General features: G+C 43.7%; 6 protein-coding genes across 6 annotated transcripts; 3 read left to right on the top strand and 3 right to left on the bottom strand.

The window, feature by feature from the left end:
• Nucleotides 1-94: 94 nt before the first annotated feature.
• On the top strand, nt 95-4254 carry LOC128719393 (inositol polyphosphate 5-phosphatase OCRL). Its single transcript, XM_053813018.1, has 9 exons — nt 95-172; nt 992-1172; nt 1258-1771; nt 1851-2010; nt 2094-2272; nt 2507-2864; nt 2927-3680; nt 3776-4009; nt 4082-4254. Exons 1-9 carry the CDS (start codon nt 95-97, stop codon nt 4252-4254), a joined length of 2631 nt encoding a protein of 876 aa, XP_053668993.1.
• Nucleotides 4255-4738: 484 nt separating this feature from the next.
• On the bottom strand, nt 4739-6508 carry LOC128707145 (retinoblastoma-binding protein 5 homolog). The gene is made up of 5 exons (XM_053802091.1): nt 6490-6508; nt 5999-6426; nt 5749-5930; nt 5552-5671; nt 4739-5480 (listed from the first exon to the last, which is right to left on the bottom strand). The coding sequence occupies exons 1-5, from the start codon at nt 6506-6508 to the stop codon at nt 4739-4741; spliced, it is 1491 nt and encodes a 496-aa protein (XP_053658066.1).
• A 314-nt stretch (nt 6509-6822) lies between these two features.
• Nucleotides 6823-8939, bottom strand: LOC128718344 (testis-expressed protein 10 homolog). Its single transcript, XM_053811974.1, has 2 exons — nt 8155-8939; nt 6823-8086 (listed from the first exon to the last, which is right to left on the bottom strand). The coding sequence occupies exons 1-2, from the start codon at nt 8937-8939 to the stop codon at nt 6823-6825; spliced, it is 2049 nt and encodes a 682-aa protein (XP_053667949.1).
• A 403-nt stretch (nt 8940-9342) lies between these two features.
• On the bottom strand, nt 9343-9591 carry LOC128708898 (protein PET100 homolog, mitochondrial). The gene has a single exon (XM_053803876.1). The coding sequence runs from the start codon at nt 9589-9591 to the stop codon at nt 9343-9345; it is 249 nt and encodes an 82-aa protein (XP_053659851.1).
• Nucleotides 9592-9920: 329 nt separating this feature from the next.
• LOC128718343 (protein LTV1 homolog) lies at nt 9921-11687 on the top strand. Its single transcript, XM_053811973.1, has 5 exons — nt 9921-9932; nt 9995-10174; nt 10255-11024; nt 11095-11352; nt 11441-11687. The coding sequence occupies exons 1-5, from the start codon at nt 9921-9923 to the stop codon at nt 11685-11687; spliced, it is 1467 nt and encodes a 488-aa protein (XP_053667948.1).
• An 811-nt stretch (nt 11688-12498) lies between these two features.
• LOC128718342 (uncharacterized) lies at nt 12499-16886 on the top strand. Its single transcript, XM_053811971.1, has 2 exons — nt 12499-13024; nt 13087-16886. Exons 1-2 carry the CDS (start codon nt 12499-12501, stop codon nt 16884-16886), a joined length of 4326 nt encoding a protein of 1441 aa, XP_053667946.1.
• Nucleotides 16887-17023: the final 137 nt, after the last annotated feature.

Genomic DNA, 17023 nt, shown 5'->3' with positions numbered 1-17023 from the left:
GTTTATTGTTACGACAAAAAAGGTGTAAATAAGCCTGTAGCGTTCAGCGTTCAGTTTTCCCGTGGACCCAATTTGTACTTATACGAATGTGAAAATGAACAGTGCGAATCATGATTCGATTATTATCCGAACGGTGACACAAAAGTTTCGGGAGGGCGAGTCCGTGCTGGCTGTATCCTTTTCAGTGGAAACAATATTTAAATCTAAATAATCTTCCTATCTGCAGACGCATTGGCCCAAGAATAAGAACTAGATGCTTTTTTACAGTTGTTAACGATAAGGAATCGAAATACACATATAACCGCACAAACGCATGCTCTGTTTCATATAACATAATTTTTGTTCTTTGTAGAATGAAGCAATGTGTTCAGGTCATTAACAAAAAAAAACGTTCGATGCCAGAAGCCGAAACGAAGATTGCGTTTTCGCTTTTCGCTACCCAACCGAATGCAATTCGTATTGATGGTTTGTTTATTTATTGGAAACGATAAGAATGCTTGAGGGAGGGGCAAATGGACCCTAGCTAAGAGAAAGCTAACTGTGTGGCAAATCAGAATAACTGCAAAATGAAAGCGAAGCATTTGCGGTTTTTCATTTGTGTGCAATCTTGGCAACCGCAGAGATAGGATTGGTTCTCGTGATTCAGGGAACATTTAATTTACTCAAACATTACACAAGACACAGCACATACTACCTTGGTGATTGTTTGCTTTGGATTCTAGATTTCGAACACTCAAACCAGTTTGCAGCGATCATGATATCCTCGAAAGGGATTCTCATTTTGATGACGCACGACATGCCGTCCCAAACATATACAAACATTGCGTGCGATTCATTTGGCATCTGGTGGGCTGGTGAAGAAAACGCAAATAAGAAAAAAATAGTAGCGATAGCATAAGCATATTTGTCCAAACATATGGCACCCTTTTACTGAAGCTGGGTTAGTTTATTTTCCTTCACCAGTAGATCAAACAACGACGCTTGATTGCAGATACTGGCGGCGTACCAAATCGTCGGCAATAACTTCCAAAACCGGCTGCTCGTAACAGTCAGTTCCAGCGAAACGGCGGCCTTGTTTTCATTTTCAGTTTCGCGCGAACCCCCTGAAAGCATATCCGATCTGACGATAGTGGCGGTTTTCCCTATAAATGAATCATTTATCGTCAATACAGGCAAATATGCTAGGGACGAATTTAACGTTCTCACGCTCCTATTTTTTCGTCTGCACATTAGCTACATTTTATCATGCTTTTCTAGATTCCGGTTCCGGTTCCGTGTCCAGTCATCAGTTTACCGTGTTCTCGGATAGCCAGCCGACCACCTACTACTACCACGCAACCGATGAAATCAACGCAGCGAAGGAACATTTGTTGACCAGTCTCAAAAATCTGAAAGCTTCATACCATGCCGTTCCGGTACATTCGCCGACGGCATACGATTGGTTACTTTACTACAGGCCAGCGGATGAACGGGCCGGGCTGTTGGCGATCGATCGCAGTGTAGCAGACGGTAGCCAGGCGCCAAAAACACGCGATGCAAAGTTCCGTGAGGAGCTGGAACGACGACGGCATGAGTACACCGTGTATGAATCGTATCACGTGTATACCGCCACCTGGAACGTTAACGGACAAACGTACGAAGCGATCGATCTGCCAGAATGGCTCGCTACGGCCGACAGTCCACCAGATATATATGCGGTTGGCTTCCAAGAGATCGAATGGACGACCGAAAAAATTCTGAGAAATGAAACAAAAATTGATCGAACATGGGTGTAAGTTAATTTTTTAATAATAATTTGGTCGCTTGACGCATCCTTTTTTTAATACTTTCTTCATCAACTCAACTTGTAGCGATAAGGTTATGAGTGGTCTGCATAAGGGAGCCGTATATACCGAGCTTGCATCGGTACGGTTGGTGGGCATGATGCTAACCGTGGCTGTTAAAAATACAATCTATCCCAAGATAACCGATTGCCTCACGTCTGCCGTCGGTACTGGCACGCTGAATTGGGTAAACAAAGATGTCATTTCCTGCGCAAACCGATGCAATGCATGAACCAGCTATAAATATCATTATCGATTATCTTTTTTTAGGGCAATAAAGGTGGCGTTGGCGTGAGCTTTAAATTGAACGAAGCCCTTTTTTGCTTCGTTAATACGCACCTGGCCGCGCACACGCAGGAAGTGGAGCGAAGGAATGACGATCATGACGACATTATACGGCGTATGTCATTCGACAATGGATTTCGAATGCGTTCGATCGACGAACATCAGTAAGTATAGAATGGTGGGAGGAACGGGTAGACGGTCTGTTTGCTTATCAATCAATATAACTATTGGGGAAAAGTAGATAAACTCATGTTCGTTTTGTTGATACATAACGATTGTACAAATAGAATTTTTATCAGTGGTATGGCACTATTACGATAAAGTTAATCTTTAACTCTTTTCAAATGTGCTATAATTCTTCGATTTCGTTTCGTTCTTTCGTTTTTTTTTGCATTTAGTCACATATTTTGGATCGGTGATTTAAACTACCGTCTAGATGGCCCGGAAGTGTCTCAGGAGTATGTCAACCGTAAGGATCGTGACTACAACCAGCTTTACCAGCACGATCAACTGTACGTGGAAAAGCGTCGGAACCGCATCTTCCGCAAGTACAAGGAGGGTAAAATTCTATTTCCACCAACGTACAAATACAACCCCGGTACGGATGAGTGGGACAGTAGCGAAAAAAGTCGTACGCCTGCCTGGTGCGATCGTATACTGTGGAAGGGGCAACGAATAGAGTTGCTCCGGTACCATAGCGTGATGCAGTTGCGAAGAAGTGACCACAAGCCGGTATATGCAGATTTTAAGGTCGAGGTAAATAACAGTCTCTGAAAATTTTGGATGGTGTCTCCTTATTTCTAATTATTCACACTCAGGCTCAAGCAAAGGATCATGCGAAGCTGAAAAAAATAAGCGAAGAGGTGCTGAAAACTGTCGACAAATATGAAAATGACAATCAACCGCAGATTACGGTGGAACAGACGGATCTCGATTTTGGTTTAATCCGATTCAACGAAAAGTTCTCGTGCGAGCTGCTGGTTGCGAACAATTGTCACCTGCCCGTACGTTTCCGGTTCGCCTGCAAGGACGATCGAAACAGTCAGGTGTGCGAAGATTTCATCCGCATTAGCCACAGCAACGGTGAACTGTTGACCGGAAACAGCTTAAGCATTCGCATCGACATACTGGTCGATGCACCGGCTGCATCGCGCATGCTGCGCAAGCTTAAGGACGCCCAGGCCGGTTCAAAGATACCGCTCGACATACTGGTGCTCCACGTGGAGAATGGACGGGACATATTTATCACCATATTTGGCGAGTACAAACCGAGCTGCTTCGGTGTGTCAATCGATACCCTGATGAAGCTGAACAAACCCGTATCGATGTACGCAATTCACGAGCTGGTATCGTTGGATCACGAGGAAAAGCTGATCGATCTGGTTGGGGATGATGTCGGGGGTAGTAATCTTCGCTTTCCGCGCGAAATCTGGCGCTTGGTGGATAATCTGCGCAAAATGGGGATGCAAACACCACAGCTATTCACGCTGGACCGAAAGTTGGGCCAGTCGGATGCAGCTAACCTGCTCGAAATACGCGACTGGTTGGACCGTTGGTCAACGGATGAATTTCGTATCCTTTTGTAATGTTCTTGTTAGTTTATTGGAGTACAAAAGGCACTACTTTTGGGGCAAAGGATTATCCTTAACGAAGATTTATGATTCTAGCCGGGACACCGCACGCGACAGCGGAAGCGCTTTTAATGATGCTGGAAGCCCTGCCGGAACCGGTAGTCACCATCAGTGAACGGGAGTGTATCATTGCGGCCGACAACTTTGAGCGCTGCAAAGAGTTACTGCGATCGAAACTGAAGTCGGTAAACCGAATTCTTTTTCTGTACATTTGTCTTTTTTTACAGGATCTATGGAACGTTAATAAATCACTCCGGATCGAAATGATCGGTAAGAAGAATACCTAATGGTATTTGGGAGATCATAAACATTAACGGTATATTGTGTTTTTTTTCTTTTTAGCTGGCTTATTTGGTCGAATAATGATTCGCAGTCAGTTGCCACCAAAGCCGGAGTTTAGCAACAGTATTTATGCCTATTCCGAAGATGAACGAGATCAGCGAAGACGGTTTATGATGACGCTACTTAAAAACAATATGCGAGATTTTGCCCGCCAGGAAATGAGCACCTACTAGGATAGTGCCGCGTAAGCGTATTTAGCGTAAATGTGTGAACAGGCGGTAGGGCCTTCAAAAGAGCATCGGGTTTTAATTGCCGGGTGAACTGGTGGAAGTTCAATACCACACACTAAGAGCAATAGTAGCGATTACATTCGATGTATTGATAGATCCCTTTGTTAAAACCACAATCTTATTTCACCTCACACTGATACTCCTTCACCAGGCGAACAATTTTGTATTCAGGACAGTTGCAGTTCAGGGCTAATAACGAAATTATCCCGCCGTCGCTGCCATAGTAACTCGAGTAATGCGGGGCGAGTAAAGTGAACGGTAGTTTGTTTTCTGCTAGTATTCCCGTGTATTATGGAGAGTGCGAAAAAAATGAAAAGTGAAATTACTTACACGTGTTTGTGTGTATGTGTTTTTTTTATAAGATTTAAATTTGTTTTTACTTAGACCACGATCAACAAATCATATCGTAATGGAAAAAAAGAACTGTTCATTTCCGGGGGCGTCCGGCTGCTTTTTTGCTCGTGGTCGACTGTTTGTCTTTGTTCGTTTTGTTCTGCAACAATGGATGTACATCGTCGATCGGTGCATTATCAAGATTTATCTCGTACTGGCTCGTTTTGCGCTTTTTCATCGACGGTTCGTTTTCCTTCATTGAATCCGGTCCCCCACCGAGCCCTCCCACAGAAGCCCCGAATGCACCGCCACCACCACCAAGCGTATCGTTATCCTGCGAACCCCAACCATCCTCCGGATCTTCCACTTCCGGCGCCATCGGTAGAAACTGGAGCGCGTGTTCATCCTCATACTCCTCGTCGGAGCTGCAGAACGCAGCAATCGGTTCTGCGGAAACAACGTCCACCTCAACCTCTTCGTCTTGTTTCGATTCGGCCGCCAGATCGACCGACTTGTCCTCGTCCGTAATGTCAAACTCGGATTCACGCTCCTCGTACTCAACGTTTTCGTCCAGCTCCTTAAAGTCGGGTGCAAAAGCGGACCAATTTTCTACCTGGTTCTGGGCCCAAATAGACACCAGTCCGGAGCTGATGCTGGCAATTATCGGCCGTACTGGATGCCAAACAACGTCAAGCAGTAGTTCACCTTTGGTACCGTGCAGGATTTTTACCAGATTTCCGATCGATTTCTCCCACACGTAGAGGGCGTGCTGACGAGCGCTACCGGCACAAATGTATTCCCCATCACCCGAAAAGCAACACTTTTTCCACGTTGTCCTGTACGTGAAAGAGAAACAGTCTAACGTTATACCAAAGTTTCTGAATACATTGCCGCAAATAATACGAACTTGTTCACCAAATCCTGTAGCTTCTGTATCGGTTCCGGTTCGCCGTCCTTCCCGCACGTAACCACCTCCTTGGAATCATACACGCGAATGACACGATCGGAAGTGTTCACCAAAAATGCTCTGCAAACAAAACGCAAATATCGTTACAATTACACTCCATTAGTTGGAGCGCAACAAACAGCCTTTTTGCAACTTACTCTCCTCTTCGGGCAAATTCGATGCTCTTGACGGCCGTCACACTGGAGCTACCCAAGACGATCTTAAAACTGGCGACAATTTCAAGCGTGTTGGCATTCAGAACCAGAATTTTTCCTTTCGCATTGCCTGTGTATATGTGTTCTCCACGCCGATCAAATGCAGCAACAATGTTCAAATCACCCTGCAATAGCAAACATTAAGCGTAATGTTATGATCAACCCGCCCCACATCACATCACTGGTAGCTTACATCATTATCCAACGGTAAACACTCATGCTTACCACCGATATCCACCAAAATCGCAGCGTAGCGCATCGGACAGACCAAGAATTTGTTATCGTTCCGTGGATGGAACTGAACCTTCAGAATCGGCGATGGAAATCGGTACTTCTGCTCGCAGTCTCCGCTTAGCACGTCCCAGATGCAAACGTTGTTGTCGGTCGATGCGGACAGTAGCTTGTGGCCATTGCGCGACCAACACAAACTGCACACCGGATGCACATGAGCGGAGATGATCTTTGCGATGCCGCGCGTTAGAAAGTCCCATATCACCACGCGTCCATCGTTACAACCAACAGCTAGCAAGGTGCCATACTTGTTAAAAGCGCACGTTACCGCCAGCGAAATACAATCCAATGAACCATCGAACTCTTCCGGGTAGTTTTGGCCGAACGATTCTGTGGGACAAGCAGAGACAATGTCATTAGCAATTGATCATCAGATAATACCAAGTCCCCTACCAAGCAATTCTAGATTCATCGCTTTTTCATGCGGATAGGGCACGTTTTATGCAGATAGATCACAGAAACACGCTGAATATGGCTTTTCGCTTTCTTTGCGACGGAACAAAACAATAAAAAAAGGCTAAGCGAAGTAAACAAACGCTTGGCGCCGTTTGTCAGTGCTGCCAGTTTATCGATTTTGATGAACATAACATTTTAAGCGTTGCTTGGGAAGCGATTTTCAAAAACAAGCGCTTTTTTATAACATTTGCATTCATTTTCTTTGCGGATCGTTTTCCTGCAAGAAAGTACATTTTCTTTTGGTGCATTCCAACTTTCGGTTTATTATAATTAATTTTGTAACATTTCTAACTTTAGTGCTAGTGTGCTGCAAAGACGCTCCCTTTGGGATATTTCTTTCAAACCCTGCACATCGCAGGCGATCAGTTCTTCAATCAATTTCCGTTTACGAATGTAAAACAGTAAGTTGCAAATCAGTACAAATCCTTCGCCCGGTTTCACTTCCTTCGTTACACGTATTGTATCCAAATTCGCAACAATTTGTTTCGCATTCGTCTCCAACACCTCCAGGAACGGAACATTCCCTCGCTGACCCAAACAAAGCAACGCCTTCAACACCGTTAGGTCGATTGTAGGTTTGCACAATAAATTGGGCAACATTTTCAGCCACAGTGTAAATAACTCTTGACCGTATCGACGCCAGAGCGAATCGTTCTGCACAATTATATCGCAAAACAGCACCAGAATGCGATTGCGAATATCCTGCGGAAGTTTCGCCGTTATGTATACCTCCAGCAGTGTTTGCAGCAGTGCTCGTGTTTCCTGATTTACCGACATGCAGTCGGTGTCGAGCAACATGTAGCGAAGCACCTGTAGCAGCAAGTTTGTGGCTTCGGCCCCGCGGAACTTCCAGTTCAATACGCACCGTTTCACGTACTCCACAATCTTCGCGTACGTTTGGGACTTTTTCTTTCCTCCACGGAACTGGTCGTGAAGGCAACAGTAAAAGAAGCAAATGTTGAAATTGTGCCTATAGCAATGATCGTCTACCGTTTTCTCGGGTAAAATCGAAGCTACAGTTTTGGAACGCTTTCCTTGATTTTTTACCTCCGTGCTAGATTGATAATACGGAAACCCAGCGAGAATGTGGGAACAAAATTTGGAGCTGTACTCATCACGGAACCATCGCTTCATATCGTCGTTGTTTGTCTCTAAGCAGTACTGAACGATTAACTCCCAAAGCTGTATGAAAATAGCCATAAGGAGTTCTAGTGTTGCTGCAGCTTCCTGCGTTAGTGAGTGTTCCTGTACCATGTCGGATCCGGTACCGGCAGGACGAACCTCTAGCCAGGATTCGAGCAACACCGGCATCAGCATTTCTACGTACATTTTCAGTTTTCGCCCATCATCAATACGATCGCCTAGCGAAAGGTCTTTATCTGTACCGATTGATTTTCGAAACAGTACGTCCATCGGACAAATTGTGTAGAGATGCTGCTTTCGTATCGGTAGAAACATGGTTGTTGTCCCATCGAAGGTGTAATTGATTTGCACCGCCTTATTCGGTTGATAATCTGAAACTTTCGAAGCAAACCTGAAGGAAGAAATGGCATGAAATGTGGGCCTGATTTGAAAACCGACGTTCGCTAGAAATATTCTTACGGATTATCGGCATCTTCAGTTGGACGGGGTATTTCATCAAGAGGTTCCATCGCTGTATCCTTCATAGCTTTACTATCAATAAGAATCTTCAATATACCCGTCAACCGGGACAGTACCTTTACACGCCACCGCGTACTCGACGATTGTTTGTCCAGGTTGATCGTTAACGTGCGACCCGGTTTAGATTCCGTTCGTAGTTTTGAAATCATATCCAAAAACTGGGGCAGAATTTTGTCCCGATTTGCCACAATCAGCTCCGGCAGGTACTGCAATAGTACGTCCAGTAACAAGAGCGAATCTTCTTGTATTCGCGACTGAATGTGTGTCATGCTACAGCGCAAAAAAGATAGCAGCACCTCGTAGAACGGTATCATTATTGATGGTCCACAAGCGGCCAATATGCAACCTAGCGTTTTATACGAATCCTTTCGCACGTCGGGCTCTATATCAATGGACAGACTTGAGACATCTTTCACCACAGAGCTGAGCATCCTTTGCAGTTCCGAAGGCATTTTCGTGATGATTTCTCGCACTCCACGAAGACCCTCGGTTTTGGAAGACACATTGTTGAGTTTCAGCTTTGCAAGACAATCCTTCAGGCTTAGGTTTCTGCTAGACAGAACCGCTGCGTCTGTGAGACTCCGCTGCTTCAGCTGATCCGGTACGACGATTTTACGCACCTTAAAGTTGGTTTTCGTGATGTTTGTGCCTTTAGGGAGTTTGGCTCCTTTCAGCTTAATTTTAGATTTTTCTGCTTTTTTGAATTTTCTCGAATTTCCTCCCATTTTAAAGAATATTGTTAGTGAATGAGCAAAAGTAAGAACGAACACCGGAGATTTCAACAGCAATATAAACAAAACACACGTGCGTTTTGGCAACCATAGCTCGATTATCGATCAAAACTATTATCCCAGTCTATGGTGATATATTTTTCACTGGACTATTGTGGAGCGATTGTGCTAGGTTTTTGACTCGGCTTCACATGTTTCCTTCGTTTGTTTCTATTTTATTTAATACTTTTTTTACTTCAATGCTTTAAACAGTATCATTTGACCAATGAAAATATCACATTTTATCGTTCAAAACGCTCTGCAACAAAGCATTTTATATATTTTTCTACCAACTTCATTTTTACACTAAACAAAAACAAATTATGTACATTGCGATGAGCGAATGTATTTCTGCCGATCACTTCTTATCCTTTTGCTCCATCTCCTCCAACGCTTTCATCAGCTCCTGATCATGGCGCTCCCGTACGTTACGGATACATTTTTCAATCTCATCGCGGTGCTGAGGGTTTTCCGGCGGATACAGCTGCCGCCTAGTATCAGTTACCCATTTCTCGAAATATTCTGGCTGATTGAACCAGTGGAACATTGCCACCGGGAAGGTCATGTAGAGTGCCATTTTCCCGATTTCCAACGCCCATCCTCCCATTTTGAACAGTCAGTACTGAAAATCCAAAAATTTGATCAATCTAAAGCCACAATTCGATACAATTTCTAAAGGAAAACTTACATAAATATTAATTTCCCTAGACGCTCCTTCCTTCGTGTGTGTTTATGTTATGGTTTTTTTTTTATTGCAAACCTCTGACTTTTCGTCGAACAATTTGACGTTTCACTCTTTTGCCTCGAAGCACCTGGCATGTCCACACGAGTTTTCTTTCTGCGCGATAGAAAACTTGATTTTTTGCCTTGTTTTCTAACCAGATACGGCAATCGGTGGTAATAAAAGTGCACCTGGCTCATAAACAATGGTAAGTAATGTTCTTCCGTGTACCAAGTTTTACTAACAAAACAATCACAACCTATACCCTACTTTACGGCCATATTTGCAGGGAAAGAAAAAGTTCATCGACAAAAAGACTGCGGTCACTTTCCGGTTGGTAAATCGAAGCCAGCACGATCCACTGTACGTAGATGAGACGGCTCCACAGCACGTATTGGTACCGGTGAGAGTGCCGCCAAAATACGCAAACTTAATTGCCAACAGCACTCGTCCAGTTGGCGAAGGAAAAGTAAGTAGAGCCACTAGTTTATGTCACCTGGAGAATTCCTTAACAGTGCATGGTTTACATCTATGTTGACGCTGCGATAGGTTGACGCTGCCAAGCGTAAAAAAGAACAAGCAAAGTATGGCATCTTCTTTGACGATGATTACGATTACCTGCAACATCTCAGGGAGCCGGACCGTAATGAGGTTGTCTGGGAACCGGTTGGCACGAAACCACAAACCAAACCACCGACTAAACCGGATACACATGAGGAGGACGATGTCCGCATTAAGCTTCCCAGTTCGGTGTTTGCTTCAGAGTTTGAAGAAAAGGATGGTCTCATGAAGAAAGCGGTCGAAGTGACCCGTGGTCCACGTCCGGACTGGGATCCGGATGTAGTCGCAGCACTGGATGAAGACTTTGACTTCAATAATCCCGATAATGAGCTGGAGGATAACTTCATGGAGCTGGCGATGCAGCCTGGGGAGGGTGGCGATGAAGATGGTTACGACGAGGAAGGTGAACATGAGTTCGACTCGGAAGATATGGACGATGATTACTCGGATGAAGAACGGGATGGTTTGGGTCCGCTCGAAGATGGCTACGGTCGGGAGGAAACAAAATCACGTTTTACAGAATACTCTATGTCTAGCAGTGTCATCCGGCGCAACGAGCAGCTAACGTTGCTCGACGATCGTTTCGAGAAGTTCTTTGAACAATACGACGATCCTGAGGTAGGTGCATTGGACTGTGAAGAAATAGAAGGGTACGTCGAACCGAACGACGATGTTCTGTTGAGGTGTGCGGCCGAGTATAAGCGAGATCGTGACCTAAAATATGATGCAGAGTTCGAGAAACAATGGATCAGAAAGCGGTGAGTGGAAAAGTGGGCGAATAGCCATTTGTACAGAAGTGGAATTAACTTTTGGAACATCCTTCAACAGGCTTTCGCAGATTGAAGCGGAACAGTCCGAAGAGGAGGTGGACATGGAGGTAGAGGATAGTGAAGTGAAAAAATGGGACTGTGAAAGTATACTTTCCACCTACAGCAACATATACAACCACCCGAAATTGATCCAGGAACCTAGAAAGGCACGTAAAATTCTTATCAATCCCAAAACAGGTCTGCCCGAGAATGTGCTCGGTGCAGAGGGAGGTAAATTAACGATGAAATCCATTGCCAAGCTTGAGCAGGGTGAAAGGTAAATAATAATTATATTATTTGTATTCATAGTAGTTCAGCGAAACAAGTTGCTTGTAATTAATAATAACTTTTCTTGTCTTCTACAGTGACAAACCAACCGGTCCAAAATCACTCTGTGACGGAAGCGTTATTTCCACCCTCAGTGTGCTTTCGCTCAGACCCAAAGACGAAACGCCTGAAGAAAAGCGTGAACGCAAAAAGTTACTCAAGGAGTACCGTGCCGAACGCAGGATAGAACGCAAGGCAAACACATTGGCTTTCAAGCAGGAAAAGCAAATTCAGGAGAAGAACAAGATCAACGGCCACATGAATGCTGCACAAAGAATCGTTTGAGTTGAACGATCATTGATTTGCTGTAAAGGTGTTTTTTGTGAGCTTTTACATCCACGTTACTTGTATTCAATTGTAATTTTCTTTACTTATACATAAATCGAATAATTCTGTAAAACAATATTTTTTGATATATTTTTTGCGTTAATTTTTATCTAGTTTTTTTTTGTTGTACACGTTTGCATAGCTAGCGTTTTTGATGCCGTTCAGCAATCTCGTTGTAGAAATGATTATATTTTGGCCAAACCAACTACCATAGTGATCATATCAAAAAAGTACGATCGAACTTTGATTCACAGCTTGATACTGAAGTGTACAACAATGCAGCCTATAAACAGGTTACAAATGAAGTCGATTGAACTGAACTAACGTTACGTGTGAGTTCATTTGTTTTAAAATGCAAAGGTAAGAAAACAATTATATTACATTTTTAAGTTATTATCCGTAAAAAGCATTTGTTTACTTTCCATTACATATTATGTAGTCAACAGCAAAGACGTAAGGCGAAATCAACAACAAAGAAAGGCGGAAATCTTTTGTGAAAATTGCAGGCACTATGGCAAGCTGACTGAGACATTACAACGCTAACCACTGAAACTACAAGAAGAAACCACTCGAAAGATTGCTCGCTTAACGCGAAAAATGTATAGCTGACGCTACTGCAACAAACTCAAGCTAAAAAGCTGATAGCATGTTTCCTGTTGTATTGGAAGGTATCAACATACCATCCAGTTTTGGCTGAAGTGTGGCCTGTAACGGTCGTTTGACATAGTGAAGTGTATGTAACGAAACCATTTAATGATACGCATTTAAAATGGATACCTTATACACATCCATTCAAGCTGCTATCCTCAATGGAAATGTGGATCAGCTGAAACAGTTATTATCATACGATAAAAAAACCGATACGGATAATCGTACGCAACTATCTAAGCCGTACGCCGAACTGAAACATCGCAACATTGTCTTATCGGAAGAAATGGTACACTACGTCGAGTACGAACTCGTGAAGGCTAGCTATCAAAGCTATGGTGCAAGCGCTTATCAGACCACTGACAATAGTTCATGCGCGAAGGGTACGGATGTTGCGGAGCGTATTGCGCATATGGTGGAGTGCATCGATCTTGTCATAGCCCATCATAAACCGAATTCGTACACGGATATTGATGAATTGCTGGTGCTTCGTTTGCGGCACATTTATGCCCATGTGTTTTTCCTTAAAACGCATCTACGCAAATTGCCCCTACTGCAGTTGCAGTTCTGCATCGCCGTGTTCCTGAAACTAGTTACAGGCAAAGCGGTCAATGGATTCGACGTGTACGCATTTGCTATCGACAAAGGCATGTAATGGTTTGGCAGTGTTGTAAGTGCGGACTAAGTTGTACTTTTCTTTTCATTTTAGAACGCCTTATTAATTTTTTGAAATCAATTCGAGACGATGTGACGAATGAAACGAAGCCGGCGATAAGCTTGGAACGTTGCGTACAATATGTTCGACATTTATGTAATCCTACTGCCGAAAAGAAGCTCTCTGGCGTTCCCAAACGCATTCGCACTTACATTTGGATGAATGTAAAGGAACTAAATTCCATCACATTGGAAGGCATCCGCGGGGATATTTGTTTCGATAAGTTTCCACTGCCATTGCAGCAGACTATAAAATCCTTGTACGAAAAAATTATCGATTGGGACCGTCGTAAGCAAGCAAGAAAAACGTACAAGGAATTGCATGAAACATACTTCATAATGAAGCAACACTATTCTATCCGCAAGGTATTAACATACATCGATGGCATGCGGGAAGGTCCCTGCAATGATCCACCCCACAAGCAACCACCGGTCCCTTCGCCGGTACGGATTCGTGCGATAAAGCGCACCCTGCAAGTGATCGGAGAAATGATTAAAAGCACACGAGAATCACCCAACATTACGGCCAAACTGAATCGCATACTTCAACTGATCACATCAGAAGCCCTCACGGAGCGGACAAAAGATTTGAGACAATTCTTCAGTCACGGTTATTCGCTCGCCAAATGGGAGCTGGAAGCGGAAAGCACTGACCAACTTGGGACGGTGTTTCAAAAAATAGAGACGAATCTTCGCGAAGCTCGACGTTGGTTCGTATACACGCAGACTCAGCAGAATCTGCTAATTTATCGACGGTATTTGGCCTACTTGAAGCGTTTCCGATCTATCGAGGCACTTCGTAGCTATATTGCCTTCGTTGGAACGGAATTTAAAGGGACTTTAATTGAAACTTTCCTACCTGAGCAACTGACGGAGGCTAAAATGCTTGTACAGTACATGTTGGACACTTCAGAATCATCAGGTCCTGTGGACCCAGCAACGAGAAACGATTTGCAGTTCATCTTGAAGGATTTACAATTCCGCATCGATGTTATTCGCATAGAAAACTCATCTCTCGGGCGTACAATCGATGAGTTCTTTTTCCTTGAAAGTTACATCCACCAGCCGACGGCAACGTTTGATCGTGTGCGACAAATTGTAGACTGCATACTGACCCGTACGGAGCATTCCAAGCGTCACAAATTGGTGCAGAAAACAGATTTGATGTATGCACGGGAATTATTAGCGCGTCTGCAAATGGCCGAAAGAGATGAAACGCGTAAGTACATGTGGAGTGCCATTTGGACCCGTTTAGCAAAGGAACAGTTTGGTGGGCTTGACACATTACTAGGACGCACAGAGCAACGCGTCGATGTGGCAATGGATGCAACGGTCAACACGATGCTGGCATTAAGTCTTCCTTTACAGGATGACGAATATGTGCAGTTTGTGAATCGTCGTCTAGCCAAAAGCTACTATCAAAATGTGTTTGTGCTGGATAACAAATATCGCGTATTGAAGGAGGTCGTGAAAGATCGACGTGCGCAACGGACCAACACGCGCGAGGTGCTGGAGAAGCTAAAAGAGCTCCGGAAGTCAGATGAGCACATGTTGCAGCGAATGTTCGACGAATTGCTGGACAGCATGGAAGCTATTTTGGACAATTGCGACAGGAACACTGGTACATTATCTACAGCCACGGACCAACTAGCGCTGGAGTATTGTCTGTTGGAAGCATCAGAAATACTATGCAATTTGACACTATTCCGTGATAACGTAATCGATCTATCGATGGCTATTCCAATAATAACAGGGCGAAATCTGCGGAATTATTTGGCACATGATATGCTACCGTACGATACGCTAACTGCCTGCACAAACACTGTCGTGCAAAATGCACGATATTTAGTTGAAAATCGATTTCAATTGTATGTTACCACAGTGGTTAAGTCGACAACACCATGTAAAGGCCGACAGTTCATAGGATTGCAAAAAAATGCGCATTTTAGAGATATATTTCATCAACAAACCGAGTGGACAATCGAACAGGCTGATTTGTTTGAAATCGTTAGAAACTTTCAAACGAGCCATTTAGAGCAACAAATAAACTCCGGCGTAGATGCGCTTCTCATGAGACGTACCTTTCTCGATCAGGATATCGTATCGGTGGCGCTGGATGGAAATCCTTCCCGCTTTATTTCGCAACTAATCGGTTACGAACCATGCAGTTCAAATTTGTTTCATCTGCTCATACGATATTTTAAAGATGAAGATCTAACTGAAAAGATAAAACTATTGATCAACAGTCCTGAAGTGTTTTGCTGTCGCCTTGCATTGAAATACGGATTAATCGATGTTCTGCGTTCACAATGGAAACGAATCAGCGAAGAAGCGATGAAAACGCTCATAACCACTGAAATGTCTTCCATATTCACTCGACGCTCGTCAGAATTTATACGCGAACTTCTACTTTTGTTTCCATCAGAATGGTTTCTTCAGTTACAAGATCATGTGAAGAACACAGTGCTCCATTGGACGGTATTACGCTCTGACCTGGAGTTATTAAAATTTGTGCTGAATCGATACAACATACTCCTTAAATCGAAAAACATATTCGGCGATGTACCATTGCTTATCGCGGTGGTGTATCACGCGGACGAGGTTGTTCAGCTACTGCTGGATCACGGTGCTGATCCATGGATCGAACCAAAAGTCATACACACCGTAGCAATGCAAAACAGACAGGAACTACTGAAATGTTTTCCAGTAGATATAGGACGGATCGTAGCTATGCAGGCGCATGGCTATCAAAACAATCCACTCAGGGCGGCCATCGAAGCAAATAATTACGAATTGTTCGTGATGCTTCATAAACGGTTTGGGTATGAGCTTCACAAAGGCGATCTACTTCATTTAGCTGCCCGGTTAAATAGAGTTGACTGCCTGCGGTATATGCTTACAGCCGAAGGACAACATCCTGAACAGGCGAGTTTAATTGATTCCAACAGTAAGGAATACTGCTTCACTCCACTTATGCTTGCATGTGCTGGCGGACATCGTGAGGCAGCACAGCTACTGCTACAGAATGGTGCGAATGGATTGTATCAAAATGAAAACAATTACAGCCCCTGGCATTTTGCCGTACATTGTGGGAAAAGGTGTATCCTTTCGCTGTTCCTATCGATCCCGAATTTGGATGTGAATGTGGTAGCTAGGGATAAACGATCTGCATTAAGTATCGCGATCGAAACCGATCAAACTGAAGCTCAGATAAACTTCCTACTAAACACTGTCGGTGTGACAGTTCAAGCAGAGCACGTGCTGCATGCCTGTCTGCTAGGTAAAATGGACATTCTGAAGCTATTAATCAATCGTCAACCAGAGAACATGGAAGTGAAGGATTTTCTACAGCGTACTCCTTTAATGATTGCAGTGATTTTGAACCATACCACCATGGCACAATATCTGCTCGATCGTGGTGCCGATCGTAACACAGTGAATTTACTTGGAATGAACTGTTTGCACGTTGCAGCGTTAAATAATTTTATCGCTATATCTAGAATTCTACTCGCAGCGAAGGTTAATTATGGAGCTAAAGACAACTTTGGGCGCACCCCGCTGGTAGTTGCACTGGAAGCCGAGCATATTGCAATCGTTGAACAATTGATACAAAGTGGAGCAAGTCCAAACAGTGCGTTTAATTATCGATTTGAACATCATCGTAATGCCACTCTGCTGCATAAGTTTACGCTAGAAAAACGCCCCCGAATGATTGAGTATTTAGTTAAGAACCTTCAGTTTCCAACGGATTTAGTGGACGATGATGGCAAAACTGCGGAAATGTTAGCAGAATAGTAAAAAAATAAACATTATAAAAATTATCTTTTTCCGATAATATTCTACGCACATGGCTATGTTGAGTGTTTTACAAAATAAGTTTGACACGCCTGTTCTAATCTGCTGATCCACTCATGATGTTGCCCACCCGTTCG

Source organism: Anopheles marshallii, chromosome 2 (genome assembly GCF_943734725.1).
Source record: "Anopheles marshallii chromosome 2, idAnoMarsDA_429_01, whole genome shotgun sequence".
Classification (NCBI taxonomy): Eukaryota; Metazoa; Arthropoda; class Insecta; order Diptera; family Culicidae; genus Anopheles; species Anopheles marshallii.
The sequence above is the reverse complement of the archived record's forward strand: the minus strand, read 5'-3'. Positions and strand labels throughout refer to the sequence as shown.